This window comes from Montipora capricornis, chromosome 11 (assembly GCF_036669925.1).
Source record: "Montipora capricornis isolate CH-2021 chromosome 11, ASM3666992v2, whole genome shotgun sequence".
NCBI lineage: Eukaryota > Metazoa > Cnidaria > Anthozoa > Scleractinia > Acroporidae > Montipora > Montipora capricornis.
In genome coordinates, this window is record NC_090893.1 from 13,160,551 (window position 1) to 13,174,724 (window position 14,174).

Genomic DNA, 14,174 nt, shown 5'->3' on the forward strand with positions numbered 1-14,174 from the left:
CTTAAACTAGTATAGAAAACAAGGTCAACGTCTTTGTTAAGACGGGGCTGTGATCCTTTGAGGTACGACTGGCATGAACATGTTCCTTGATTGGGGAAAAGTCTTACTTTCTCCATTTGAATCTCCTTTTTCCATATTTGTGGCATCTGTTATGTAGCTTATTTCTCTCTTAACGTTTTTAGTTGGTTGGAATGTATGGAATGGTGGATGAACATAACCAATCAATGTTATTTGTGTTTCAACGAATCACTTCCTGTACACTCCAGCTGCTGCAGAGTAGTGAGTCCATCGTTTTGTTTCCAGTTTTGAAACTAATCCATGATTTTGCTCGCAAAACTTGTCGTGTTGTCTGCTTTCAGACTTTCGAGAACATCCGGATATTCTTCAGTCATTTCTGCATTTTGTCAGTCGCGTAAGTGTCTTGCAGTGGTATCTTTCTTGTTCCTTGTTGGAAGTTTAAATTTTTGTTGCGGTGCCACGTTTCAATATTACTTGTCTTTCAGAGTCTAAAAAGTAACCCAAAGTTAGTGTTTGAAGCGGAGAGCCGTCATGTAAACATTTTTCAGTGCGGTAAGAAAGATCTTTAGGTGTCCACAGTAAGGGTGGAAGCACCTTGGTTAAGGAGGCTCAAAGCAGTTTTAACACTTTCAACAACTGAACTGTACTTTTGGGAAAGATTAAATTTTTCCAACTACTTCACTTAACGGCAATGTTATGGTACCGTATAGAACACCAATAATTGTTTAACAATGTGCACTCATCGTTGTGACGTAGAAGGTTACCATGGCAACAAGAAGCCATCTTAAAACGCCCTATATTTTACCTTTAAACGCGTATATCTCAAAAACAAACACGGTGACCACCATTGTTTATTGCTGGAGAGTAATTAGATAAAAATCTGTGCAAAGTTAAAAAACTTTATCTCGAGCAAATTCATAGCCACCTTTACAACTGGAAAAATTTAAGGTGGCTCTGAATCCGCTTCAGAGAATTTTTTTTAACTTCATCGATATCGTTTTTAAGATATAAACCCTTAAACGCAATATATAGCACGCTTTTAGATGGTTCTTTTTTTGCCATGGTAATTTATTGCGTCACATTGATATGTGCATCTTGTTAAGCAATTATTGCCGTTTCATTTGGTACCATAACATTGCCGTTAACAGAAACAGTGTTGTCGGCTTAATCCTTTTAGTAAGACATCCGTTCGAAATTGTTGAAACCGGTTTTGAGCCACCTTAAAACAGTGGTTTGCAATCGATTTCCGTGAAATCGATGCCTAAATAATTTCTTTGCACTGACGACCAATCATAAACAAGCAAATAATGCACATGGCGTCGAGCGATTTTGCTTCTGGCTTTGATGGCTCAGATCGTGAGCAGACATTAAATTGAGCCAATCAATGCAGCAAACAATGCAACTGGCGTTAATTGGTTTTGGTTTTAGAGCGAGTTTCAATTGAGTGTCGTAAAACCAAAAACCAAAGTAATTACTTTGGCCAATTAAAAAGGAATGAGACAATCCAGCGAACCAATCAAAACTCGAAGTAACTACACGTAGCCGACACAAAGCGCGGGAAAATGTGCACGTGCGAGGCACGATTGGTTTTGTTTTCACTTCTGATTGGTTGAAAAAATGGAACTTTGAGACAATCACTGAGTGAAGTAATCATAAACCAAAGTAATTATCTAATTACTTTGGACGCTCAATTGAAAACCGCTCTAACACCGCTTGGCTCAGATTGCGACACAAGTTTTTGCAATGCCAGTGGTATCGCCAGACTGCCTTGGAATGACTCAATTAAAACCTGCTCCCCTATTAATTAAGTAGAATGCTTGTCCTAATGTGATTCAAACGCTGACGTCTCGATTTTTTTTTTTTTTTTGTGCAAAAGATTGTGATACATTTATCGGTTGTAGAGCAATCAATAATAACTTCATTGTAGTTTCAAACTTAACACTAGTGCTCTTCTGCAAATCTACTCCAGGCAGATCGAATTAAATGTTAGTTTTTTTGAGCGGAGTACCCGGAGAAAAGTGAAGAACCCACAAACTCATCCCATATATGGCGCTGAGCCTAAGAATCGATCCCCGAGGTATTAATACAAAGCGTGTGCTCTCACCAATTTGCTAAATTCTGATTTTCGATAGTTTGATTGATTGATTGATTGATTGATAAACTTGATTGATTAACACGACCACATCAGCTCCGCTGCAATGGGCCAGTTTCGTATTCTAACGGTTGGACAGGCTCTAGCATGAAATGGAGGCTAATGCGGGAAAATTAATTAGCATTTGAAAAGATTCGCCCGCATTAGCCTCCATTTCATGCTAGATCCAGTCCAACCGTGAGAATTCGAAAATGGTCTATTTTTATCGTGTATAGATAAATGGTATCGTTATTGTTATTGATAGAATGATTGATTTTTGACAGGTTTAGCAGCGCTTGATGTTCAAGAGAGTCATGCCGTGCGAGCGGCATGTAGCTTCTTTGTAAGTAACAGCATATTTCTAATCTTGGTTTCTTATCTCCTCATTACAGAAAAGTCCGTTATTTTTTTTTCTCTTGTTTTACGTGTAGTCCAATTTTATCACCGCTTGTGAAGACCAAGAAACGCCGAGGACCACTTTATCGGAATATGGACCATATCTTGTCAGTCAAGTTGTAAAGGTAACGTAGAGATAACTTGAAAGCTGCTTCCTCGCAGAAAAGCGATCAACGCTAAAACGCAACCGACCAATCACAGCAAAAGCCAAACGTTAGATGTGATGGATCAATTAGATGTCGCCGCAGCGTGCACAAGAGGCAAAGCGCGGGAAAAAAATTGTAAACCTGGCACTAAGCGTAAAAAATGTTGCACCAGGTACCAAGAGTGGGAAAATTTAGAACCGATGTCAAGAAAAAAGCAGGGTTATATCCAGGGTATTTGAGGGGTAGAAGCTTCCCAAACGAAATAGTGTTATCATTACAGTATATGAGTTTCTATATCGGAAAAATCATCCAGTCGCCACGAGGTCAGTGCACGTGAAGTAAGTATTCCCTGTCTAAGGACGCTATATGACAAGGAACATGGAGTATTACAAACTGCTTGCCTCACAGCAGGCTCGGTTATCGTGCTGTACCACAGGTGGCCCTGCATGACTCGGAGGGTAAAGTTATAGGGATTTGCATGGGAATCCCGATAACAAACACTCAGAAAGATATTTACACGCAAGATTTCTCAATAGGAAAGCCGTTCTTTATTGTCCTGGAGACTTTCTCGCTTTCTGTGGGGTAATTTGCCTGATTTAAGGCGACTTAGCGACTTCTCAACTTACCGGGTTGTCACTCCTACATAAATAAAAGAAAGATTGGAAAGTAATTTCTAGCTTACCTTACATCTCGCCAATAAAATCACACTTCTCCGGCATCAGTCACGCTCAAGTTCGTGGCGTTCGACCACTCGGGACTTCGCCCCAAACGATAAATCCTGGATAGAAGCCTGAAAAGGAACCGGTTCACATCCATCGTGATTAGGTTGATTGACCGTGCCGTTCTTTGTTTGTCAGGGAATAGCTGGCGGTGTCCCTCGGCAATGCACTGATTACATGGCGGAAGTCTTGTTCGCGTTAAACAATCGTGACGTGTCACTTTTATCGCGATGGTTGCAGGTAATAGCTATGGTAACAAGGAATGTCATTTTCCTTGAGAAAATCTTTGCAATGATTATTACAATTACAATTCCAAGTATCGTTATTATTACTTATCATATATAATCAAATGTTATAATCATTTCAAGTAACTGTTGGCAAAGAGCAGAGCTAATCGGCGAGGCGGACAGGGGAATGCCTTTTCACATTAATAAATTGCCCAATAAAGTGACACATTCTTTATCACACAGCCGAAAAGGGAACCCATTTGTAGGCATAAAAACCCCAGGAACATCACACTTTACTTATGTTGATCTAACCACCGTTATTACAGGACATCATGCAAGTTGAAGGATTTCCCTCAAATTTGGTGACTTTGACTCAAAAACAACAATTTGTCACGGCTGTAGTACGGTAGGTATGAATGGCCAATTTACCAATTAACTTGCGCATGACATAGCAAAAAAAAGTTGTGGAGAAAGTCAGATTTCTATTTGAGTTTTTCACTAGTCTGCTGGCAGCCTATTTTTTCTCTAAGGGTCACTTAGAAGGAGGTGTTTAGTTGTCGCGAACGCATAAGGTCGGTTTGGTAGTGCGCGAGGAGGGAAGAAGGCGAGACAAGTGCGGTATTCTCGTGCGAGCCACGCCCATGTCTCGTCCCATTCCTCTTTAGAGACTCTTTAGAGTCCCATTCCTCTTTAGAGACTGCACTTGTAATTGTTTTCAAAGACCACAAATTGCAATCTCCCTACGCGGGCTCGTGCAGTTTTGGTCGTCTTAGAAAAAATTTACTTGTGCTTATTTCTTCCAAATATCTATACAAACGACACTGTAAATGACTGTTCAAACTGTTTACGTTTACTGGAAACATTTCCTTGTAATCATTGCTATAGAAGAAACATGTTTATCTGCTGCTCCCGAAGAAGCGCCGCATCTAAGTTGCGTCAGTAAAATTTGACAATCGCCTCTTCTCTTTATCAAGTACCTAGGGGTGGAAAAATGTTCTCGCTTAAAGAGACATTATGCTGATTTAGCAACAGAACGGGAACGTCAGTGGCGACGGCGCGCGCAGAAAAAACACCAATGAGAATTCAGAATAGAATAGACTCCACTCTTTTCTTCTGTATTCTAAATTCTCATTGGTAGTTTTGCTGCGCGCGACGTCGCCACTGACGTTCCCGTTCTGTTGCTAAATCAGCCTACTATTAAAGGAAAACTAGACCTCAACCACTGGCACGTAAATTCCGTCTCCGACGCGCTAACCACTACAACATCCTTACAGGTTTACGCCTCACTAAGCCAAACAAAGGACAAGATCTGGGGGCTGTTTGTTAGTTCCACCCCTCCTTCATCCAGCGTGTGAAATTAAAGAGCTACCCATTACAATGTAAATGTTTTTGTTTTTCACTTTGTCTTTTCTTCAGGGGAAAAGCGCACAGAAGAAGAGTCAAGGACTCGGTCAAGGAATTTTCTCTGCTGTGCAGAGGGCTTTATGGGACTACTTACGCCAGTTAATATGCTAGGAAAGTTTTTAAAGGTTGAAAGGGGAATATCACCGACAATAATGCAAAAATGAGAGCCTTTCCAAGTTCCCCAACCCCTTCCATTGAACGCAGCTCGACGCTTGTGCTCTACACTGCGGTCAAGTGAGCTGTTTCGCAAGCCCCCACCCAAGAAACCAGGAAAATGACGACATTAAATATGAGTGCTCTCGATTTTTTTTTTGCCAAAAATGAAAGAGAAAAAAATTTGAAAGACCCACTTGGCGCTATTCGTAAAAGTGTAACTGAAGCAATATGCCGCTTTAGTAACTTTCTTGCAGTTGGAACTCTGCGCTAAACGTACGAGTCGTAAAAGAACACATATGGATCATGTAGTAAAGAGCATGAGTCACGTAAATTCGTTTTGGTCTGGCAGATATGATTTTTTTTTTTTCACAGAGCCTCTTTAATTAAAACAAAATCATGTTACAACTATCCCTTGTCTACAAGTTAACGTGAACGTTTCACGTCCATGAAAACACAATCAAAGGGCAAGTAGAGGGAAGCAAATTTACCCATAATTTAGCGGAAATATTATATTTTGCGAACAGCATGTATCCTTGACTGAGAGATTGGTGTCAGGATATCAAGAATGAAAATACATATAGGCAGCTTCTGCAAGTACCGGAGCAGAAATTACTTAAAACAAAAGAAGCAAAAGACAGAAAACAAAACAACTCCAAATAAAGACTTATTTTAAGTGACCAAACAAAAATGCTTTCCGGTACCTGCAGAAAGACCCTACATATATATTAGTTGGAATGTGACAAGAGGCTTCGCTTGCCTTGAATTCTGTTTTGCATTATATAATAAGCTCAAGAATGCACGCATTTTGATTGGTTCTCACCTATGATCTATTAGAGGACAGGCGCATAGCCGACGTCATCATCAAAAACTTTTTAATTCTTTATTATATAAAACAAATAGAGTTCATGTTGCCATGCGTCTGTTCAGTAATAGATCACTGAGAACATCAAAATGCCGTGGAAAGAACATCGGTGACACACTCGGCTATGGACTCCGAGCTCGTGTGCCACTTTTTTGTTCTTACCACATTTTGACGTCAGCTGTTATCTATTACTGAAAGAACAGGCGCAAGGCAACATGGAATCTATTTGTTAATTGTGACTGAAGTAGCTTTGGCTACCAATGCGAGGTTGAGTGATAGCAAAAGTTGTTAATTTCGCGTGTTAGAGACACTTACGTGTCATCCAGTTCTCAAAAGCTCAGGCACTGAGATGCAACGAAGTTATATTTTTGTGGATGTGACCAGTTTAAAATTGGAAACTTGTTATTGCTCTCAAACTCGTTTTTCCATAACCAAATAGGAATGTTGCTGTGAAATTACCGGCTCTTAAATAGACAAAGTGCCTGCCAGCTTGAAACCAACCCTAACCTTGAATTTTGAGTCCCAAGGTACTGAAAACTTTTGTTTTGCACCCCCTGAACACGCTTCCAAACACATCAACTAGAGTGCGAACTCTATTGTCTTTGACCGGCATGGACCCCGAGTGACAAAGGTCCATAGCTATCGAATTTCAACAAAAAATGCCTTTGTCCAACCTTCAAAAGGATTGGAATACGTCACGCTCTTGTTCTGACAAGGGTAAGCCTGAAAAAGGTATGAGATGAAGGCAAATGCTAAGTCATCCCCAGAGCCCCTGATCCTCGTAGCTGCCGGGGTGCTGAACCCCGGGGACCAGTAGGTCCTCGTGCCCTGTCACAGTGGCTAAGAGGGCCAGGGCCCAGTTCCTCAAAAGCCGATTAACGCTAATCTAAGATTAGAAATTAACCAAGCTGTTTATTTCTCTACTCCCAAATGCTGTTCAACGCAGATTTTCCGCAGGACTTTACATGAGAAGACGTCAATCTTGAAAAACAAAAATAAGCAAAAGAAACTTTCACCAAAAAGTTGAAAACGTGAAACAAAAGTTTAGGCTAATCCTGGATTAATCGGCTTTCGAGGAACCGGGCCCAGGCTGCTAATGCCAACATGGGCGCCTATGATCTTTTGCGCAGCCTTTGCGGACCCTTATTTATAATTACTGAGCTAACCATGCGATGTAATCTCCCAACATACGACTGATTTGTCCTTTAACGCAATCATTAAATAAATAATAAACTGTATTTCACATGGCATGCATTGGAGAACTAGGGTATCACTGCGACTCTCCTCCGATACACAACAGTAATTTCCCTTGAAACTGACAGTTCGAGCTTCTTGGAAGTTATTTTGTCTTCTAAACTGACGAGGAAGCTGCCTCAGTAGGTAAGGAGCGTTAACCAATTCCGGTTGGAAATTCAAATGGGTACAGCTCATTCCACCGGAAAGTTTCCGAAAAAAGATGGAAATCACCCGACGAATTCCTCTTTTCCTGCTCCAACCGAAATGACCGGAAAAATCCTGTACCATTTGTAAACTCCCACTAGACCCGGTTCACTTGAGCCTCTTTTCCCGCCTTTCGACCCCGCAGATGCAGCCGGCAGTCTGAAATTTCAGCCGTCTCCTCCTTAACCCTAGGGGGCGCGGGAGAGAGAATAGGAAGTTTAAGCACGCGCGTTTTTGGGACGCAGACGGAAACCGGAAGAGAACATTTCGCGTGCCAGGACAGTGGTGTCTCTCAGATTTTTATACCTATCATCTCTTATGGGAAAAAGATACTTGGCAATGTCAATGTGGTTGTGTGAAGACAAGTTAAAAGGGAAAACAGCTCACTTCCGGTTGCCGTCCGCGTCTCAAAAACGCGCGTGCTTAACCTAACGTCTGAATTCCGAGCGTTGCAATGTCGTCCGGTGGCGTCACGTACTTGTGTGGATATGGTAGGTAGTTTTTGATTGGTGCTTGTGTATTTGAGTTAGATAACCTTTCATCATTAGCTCAACGCAACAAAGGTGATTCTCTGTAATTCACTAAAGCAATGGCGGCGAACACGAGCGAAGATTTCAAGCTTTGCGGCACACAAAACACAGACAACCTCCGCCATCTTGTTTAGAAAATAAAATTTATGCAATTTACGACATTACCACGGTCGGAATTCAGACGTTCTCTCTCCCGCGCCCTCTAGGGTTAGGGAGGAGACGGCTGAAATTTCAGACTAATGTAGCCCCCATTTTGATTTGTTATTATTCTCTTCTTGCTGAGAGAGACTCGGGCTTGGCGAAACATCGCACCAGGAAAATCCTGTACCATTATGAGCTTTCCAATCCAACCGGATTTTCCTTGCAAATGGTAAACGCCCAAGGCATCCGGTCTCGTTCCAGCATTTAGCGACTTTAAAAAACCTTGAAAAAAGTGCTGCATACCCTTGTCATTTCACCTGCAAATAGATAGACTTTTTAGTCCAATCGGACGAGGACGATAATCGCTATTCTTCGTCTTACAATCCTTGTTCGTAGAATTCTTGTGGCAAGTTAGGGAACTAACACACTACTCATAAAAAAATAGAGCACAGAGTCCCTGGTGCTGTCATCTGGCCTAAGGTAAAAATTACGGTGTGTTAAGGACGCAATGTTCACTCTACCCCTCTGTGCAAATAAAAAACGGCTCAAAAGGTTTGAAAACACAGGGATCCTACGAAACCTCAAACTATTCTTAATTCAAAGGATGAGGAAATTACGTAATAGATTTCAGGCTTCTAGTGATTTTGTACATGCGCAGTTCCAACTAAAATTGCAAGCCGAGCAAAAAGTTAAGAGTTTGTTCTTTTAGTTGCAACAATTACAAAGGGGACAAAGTTCTTCACTCTATAAAAAGCATTAAATCTTTGATAATTTATCACGTTCTTATCACAACAGACTTGTGTCATCAATTCAACTTAATCTGCTTCCAGTAGTTCAAACCATTGTTTAATTGTTATGATTTGAGTACCTGTTCATAATCTCAAATATTTGCACATGTTTTGACACGGAATTGGGCGCTTTGATCACTTGTAAAAGTGAATGAGAATTACGCAATTCGAAAACAAAATTACGATTTTTTGAAAATAGGCTCTTAGAGGTCAAACTTGAACAGGAAGAAGAACACTGATTAACAGTTCGAAGCCAAGAAGACTGACATGCCCAAGAAGTTGCGAGAGAAGGACCAGTCGGCCTCAACGGCTTTGCTTGAAGCAATGATGATGCTGCTATTTACTGTGATAACACTTATGTTCTTCTTGTGAGGCATTAACAAACATCAATCTCAACTTTTTCTTTATTTAATGGGATTTGTTGCTCTTCTCCGATCATGGTGATCTGTATTCGATTGACACTACGAGCACCAGATGGCTTTGTCAAAAGCATTGTTGTTGTGGTCATAAATATAGCATGGATGTGATTCTATGAAACAAACGATTTGTTATGGATCTGAAGATTTCCAAAAAGTGACACTTGAAAATGGAAGGCACTCAGAGGGCCGGACAGACGAACAATTGAACTTCAACTCTTGTCAAAGGATTAATTGTCAAAATTCGTTGAGTTTAGTTTTATGGGTTAGTCAGTCGTTTTTCTTTCATTATTTGCGCTTTCAGCTGTTTTTCTAAGGTGAAGTAATATGATGCAGTTTTTCCGTACTGTTATGTGATGTTAGTAACATTTTATTTTCGACCCAAATGATCGAGTCGATCTTTACCTTCTTCGATGCAAAAAGAAAGGAAAAAAACACCGCTGTTAGCTGCCTGTTTTCTTTTGTATCAGCGGAAACGGAGTTGCGGTCTTATTAGGCGTATCAAACTTTTATTACTAGCTTGAAAAGAAAATTAAACCTGTTGTTGTTCATACTAACTTTATTACATAGCGGGGGTAAAAAATATTTTTAAAAGTTTTCTCATCCTCCCGTAGTTTACTTTTACCAATCCGTACATATTGCGGACCTAGTTTGATTGGAAGAATATAACATTGGACTGGATCTCTCGATTGCTTAAGACAATCGCATTTTTTTTATGTAAGATTTCTAAAGGAAAAATGTGAGGTAGGTTACCTCGTATGGCAGTCGAAGATGGTCAATTATTTGAAGAAAACTGTTTCTTTTTCATTAATTGAGAGACTTAACATTTTATTGGATTTACATAGCCACACCCTTTGTCTAGCATTTTAACTTAACCTAAGCCGGAAAAACAACATAAAATGCGAGACGTCGTCATGAAAAAGGGAAAAAAGTGGGATTGAAATTTTAAGAACATCGCATTTATACCATTAAAGGGGCAAAATTAAATAAAAGAGATGAAAAGGAAAATCTCATAAGGGAAAAAAACGAAGTAAGCATTTCCTTCCTCGGAAGCGCAACACACCACTTTAACCTTTGTCACGCAAATCTGCCAAGCAGTTAAAATATGCATGTGACGTGTCAAGCTATTCATTATCAGTGATCAATAATAACTTGCATTCCTTTACAAAATTATCAAGCGTCACCTTAACTTACGCGCTGTTTTTCTTTGCCACCCCTGCGGATTCCGATTCCCTCTCAAAGACAGGTTAAAGGAGAACCTTATTAACACCCCAGTTGATCAGATTTTTGTGTGGCTAGGTAAGTAAAACCTTTCTTAAGAACTACTGCTTCTCTGTTTACGGTAGTTAGTGTGATCTGAGACTATTTAATAAGCAAAGCAAGTATCGCTTCGGATTCCATCGACTTCACTTCCAGATCTATTAATGCATTTTGATAAATATGCGCTGGTTTCTCACTCTTGTTTCATCGACGTATTTCTAAAGAAAGGACTTATTCAATACTTTCTCGGCATAAACCTATTACGAGTTTAATATTGAATTGACATGTAGAGTCAATGCGTTTTATAACTCGTTTGAATTTACGAAAATGTCTGCGTCCTTTTGATTAAAAATATCGCGCGGATTTGCACTAGTCTTAAGGGCTATGACTAAATAAGACAGATTTAACTGTTTATTAATCCCTATTTTGTAATGCTCGTTCATCTAATTTCAACTGTAAAATGTGACAAATGAAGAATAGATCTATTTAACATATTGATAACGTCACGTTACCCAGCTGGCTTCACGCAAGTTTGCATTTTTTTAGTCTCTCTATGCTTACTGTAAGTATAAAACACCGATTTGTTAGAATAGATTGTTAATCTTAGTTATTACGTTGAGAGGGCCTTCTTATGAGTATAGTGCGTCGTGGAAGTCTAAAGGCAAATAAGCACAACTCCTCGTAACATTTCGTGAGATTTTTCAGGGTCAAGAGAGTTCGCACTTTGTCCAGTCACCTCTTAGTTTTTGCGAGATTCACAAAAACTTCCTGACGAAGGCGATTAACGTGACTTTGAGCAAATGAGAAGTACTTTTAACAAACAAACAAACAAACTTAACACTTGCTTGTGAACTAATTTGGCGTGGAATTAACTCGATCGTGGCCCGTTCCGGCTTTATTTTCTGAGGAGATCTTTGGCCACTATACTATTTTCACAAAACCGTGTTTTGCAAGCTTCCGTGCAACATATTTTGATCATCTCGCCCCGGATTCTTTTTATACATCATTATTATTGCACGGACACTGGAGCAACAAAACTGCAAGAAAACTGCAAGAAAACTGAAAACTGCAAGAACATTCAGATTTAGGAGGTTCAATATCTTTTTGAAAACAATGTCTTTTCCATGATCATGTTTCTTATTTTGTTTTATTTAGATACGATAAATTGTATCCCATAGGTTTTCGGTCCTTATGGGCTTCAGTACTCCCTAACGCCTAGATTTCCAGCGTTAAATGCAAATTAACTACTGAGCTTTCTCAAAAGGCAATAAAACATCTCTTGGCTTTTGAAAGCGCATCATGATTGCCTATATATGTGCATATTAAAAACAGGCTGATCTGTTACATTGTGATATAAAATCAGTTCCAGCGTGTATAAACTGAAGGTGCCGAGAAAAATAAATAAATAGTCTGTTGGCATTTAACGGGGCAATGATTTGACAAACTGCAAGGTCTTAGAGCCTCCTTTTTTTCCCTAAAATTTGAATATTATAATTTTATTTTTCGTAGTCGGAACAGGTGTTTTTGTATTGTTTTGCCTTTTAGCTGTCAAACAATAGATTGGATCAAGTGTCTCGTTATTTTTACATAAAATTAAAATAAATGGCACATCCCAGTAAGGCAAGTAGTGTTTTTGCAGTGTTAAGCATTTTCACATCCGTCAAAAAGTTCTTGCTTCTGATGATCCGCTATTTGCTAAATTTCAGATTATGGGTAACGCGGAGTCAGCCAAGAAAAAGCAACAGATTAAAACGGTGTCTCAGCAGAACGGAAATCAGTCACAAGGAAAAGCGTTGAACACCACAAAGAAATCCTCCTTCTTCATAAATCAAACGCGGAGCAATTGAAAGTTGTAAAGCATTTCCGCGATGCTCTCACTGCCAAGGCGAACGGCAGTGTTCGCGTGACTGAGTTCGTGAACATCGCAGATGGAGGAGAAATTTCAAAAAGTTTGTCGTGGCTAGATGAATTGAATAACGTTGTTTTAATATGCCTCACAACTGAAGCCATCGAGCAGTTGAAGAAGATTATCCACGAAAAGCGATTCGCCGATGAAAACGGCCATCTTCATGGAAAGGTGTTTAGTATTTCCTTTGGAGAAAGTCTTGCCTCTGAATGGCCTCCTAAAGGACTGAAAAAAGGATCTCTGGATGCAAGGGATTTCCATTTCGGATTTTCAGAGGTGGAGAAGCTTCGACCACAAGATTTTGAAAGATCAGATAAAATGAGTGCTCTTCTTGCAGCCATAAAAGGAACACATTAAAATGAGTGGATGTTCCTATCTGTAGTATAAACGTAGCAAACGTTTAAGGGTGGTTCGTAAGTATATTCATACTTTCACGCGGTAATTTACCGTTAAAAGAGACATTTTCTATTCTTCAGGGAACCGTTCGCACAAGGGTGTAGGTTTCGTTTAAATTTGTATGCAAACCCATTAGCTTTGATAATAAAAAACCCCAGCACATTCTGACTGAAAAGCGTGAATGCGATGTGATATACCGTAAAATAGAGATTTTTGGAAAAAATATTCAGGAAACGGGATTCGTTCAATGAAGTCGAAAATGTTCTTCATTTCGTTCTTAGTTTTGTTCAGTTCTTCCTGCCATGCTATTTGATTTTTTTCTGGAATTAACGAAAACGTTAGAAAACACAAAAATGTAAAATGAGTTTACCATTCCATTTCAATGATTTCTTAGGTTTCACTTTGTAACTATGCTTGCAATGAAACGTTTGAAACAATATTTTTCGTCAAGGTTTAGCAGTCTTATAAGCACGCTAGTTGTTAATATCACGGAAATTGTGCAAGACGTTCTTTTCAGCCTAAAAGGGCATTCGGTTGATTTAGCAACAGAACGGGAACCTCAGTTGACGACAGGAGATTCTACTCTAATCTGACTTAATGGCGGAGTCAAGCACGCGCGTTTTTGAAACGAGGATGACAGCCGGAAGTGAGCTATTTTCCCTTTTAACTTGTTTTTCACACAATCACATTTACATTTCTAAGTATCTTTTTCTCCATTAGAGATGATTAATATCAAATCTGGGAGACACCACTGTTCTGGCAAGCGAAATTTCCTTCTTGCCGGTTGCTGTGCAAGCGTCCTCCAAAACGCGCGTACTTACGCTCCTTCTGCGCGCACTGTCCGTCAACTGAAGTGTTTTCCGTTCTGGTCTAACGACGACGGCTGCGGCAACGACAATAGGGGGCTTAAGCAACGACCAACGTGACGGCAACGAGAACGTCACGAATTTGCATATTTAGCCCTAGGGTAAAAACAGGTAAAACAATAGCTTTGCACGCTCCTGCACGTGCGTTTTTCACTTTTGTCCATTTTCGTTGCCGTCGTCAGCAAAACAACAACGTGAAATAGCGGAGTTTTTGGTTTTATGAAGAACGTCAGCACTTGGAGGATAAAATTTTTTCGTTTTTCCCCTCTCCTAAAAATGGAAGCAGTTCCTACTGGTGTCATCTTTGAGGAAATACCCACAACCCTTGTCATATTAAAACGTTGAAATATGTCATGCACGAAGCGATTAAAA

General features: G+C 39.9%; 1 protein-coding gene and 1 pseudogene across 2 annotated transcripts in view; both read left to right on the forward strand.

Annotated features, from left to right (window-relative positions):
• The window catches only part of LOC138023519 (importin-13-like), a 29,652-nt gene extending 24,046 nt beyond the window's left edge, over window positions 1-5,606 (forward strand). Inside the window, exons 23-30 of one of the 2 annotated variants that reach the window (XM_068870520.1) lie at window positions 183-279; window positions 360-412; window positions 504-570; window positions 2,434-2,492; window positions 2,581-2,670; window positions 3,549-3,650; window positions 3,964-4,043; window positions 5,054-5,606. In XM_068870520.1, coding sequence (XP_068726621.1) covers window positions 183-279; window positions 360-412; window positions 504-570; window positions 2,434-2,492; window positions 2,581-2,670; window positions 3,549-3,650; window positions 3,964-4,043; window positions 5,054-5,144 — 639 coding nt within the window. In that variant the 3' untranslated portion in view covers window positions 5,145-5,606. The remainder of the gene's footprint in view (window positions 1-182; window positions 280-359; window positions 413-503; window positions 571-2,433; window positions 2,493-2,580; window positions 2,671-3,548; window positions 3,651-3,963; window positions 4,044-5,053) is intronic. The other variant, XR_011126705.1, reaches the window with a different exon arrangement.
• A 4,919-nt stretch (window positions 5,607-10,525) lies between these two features.
• Window positions 10,526-13,375, forward strand: LOC138023655 (uncharacterized; annotated as a pseudogene).
• The last annotated feature ends 799 nt before the right edge of the window (window positions 13,376-14,174 follow it).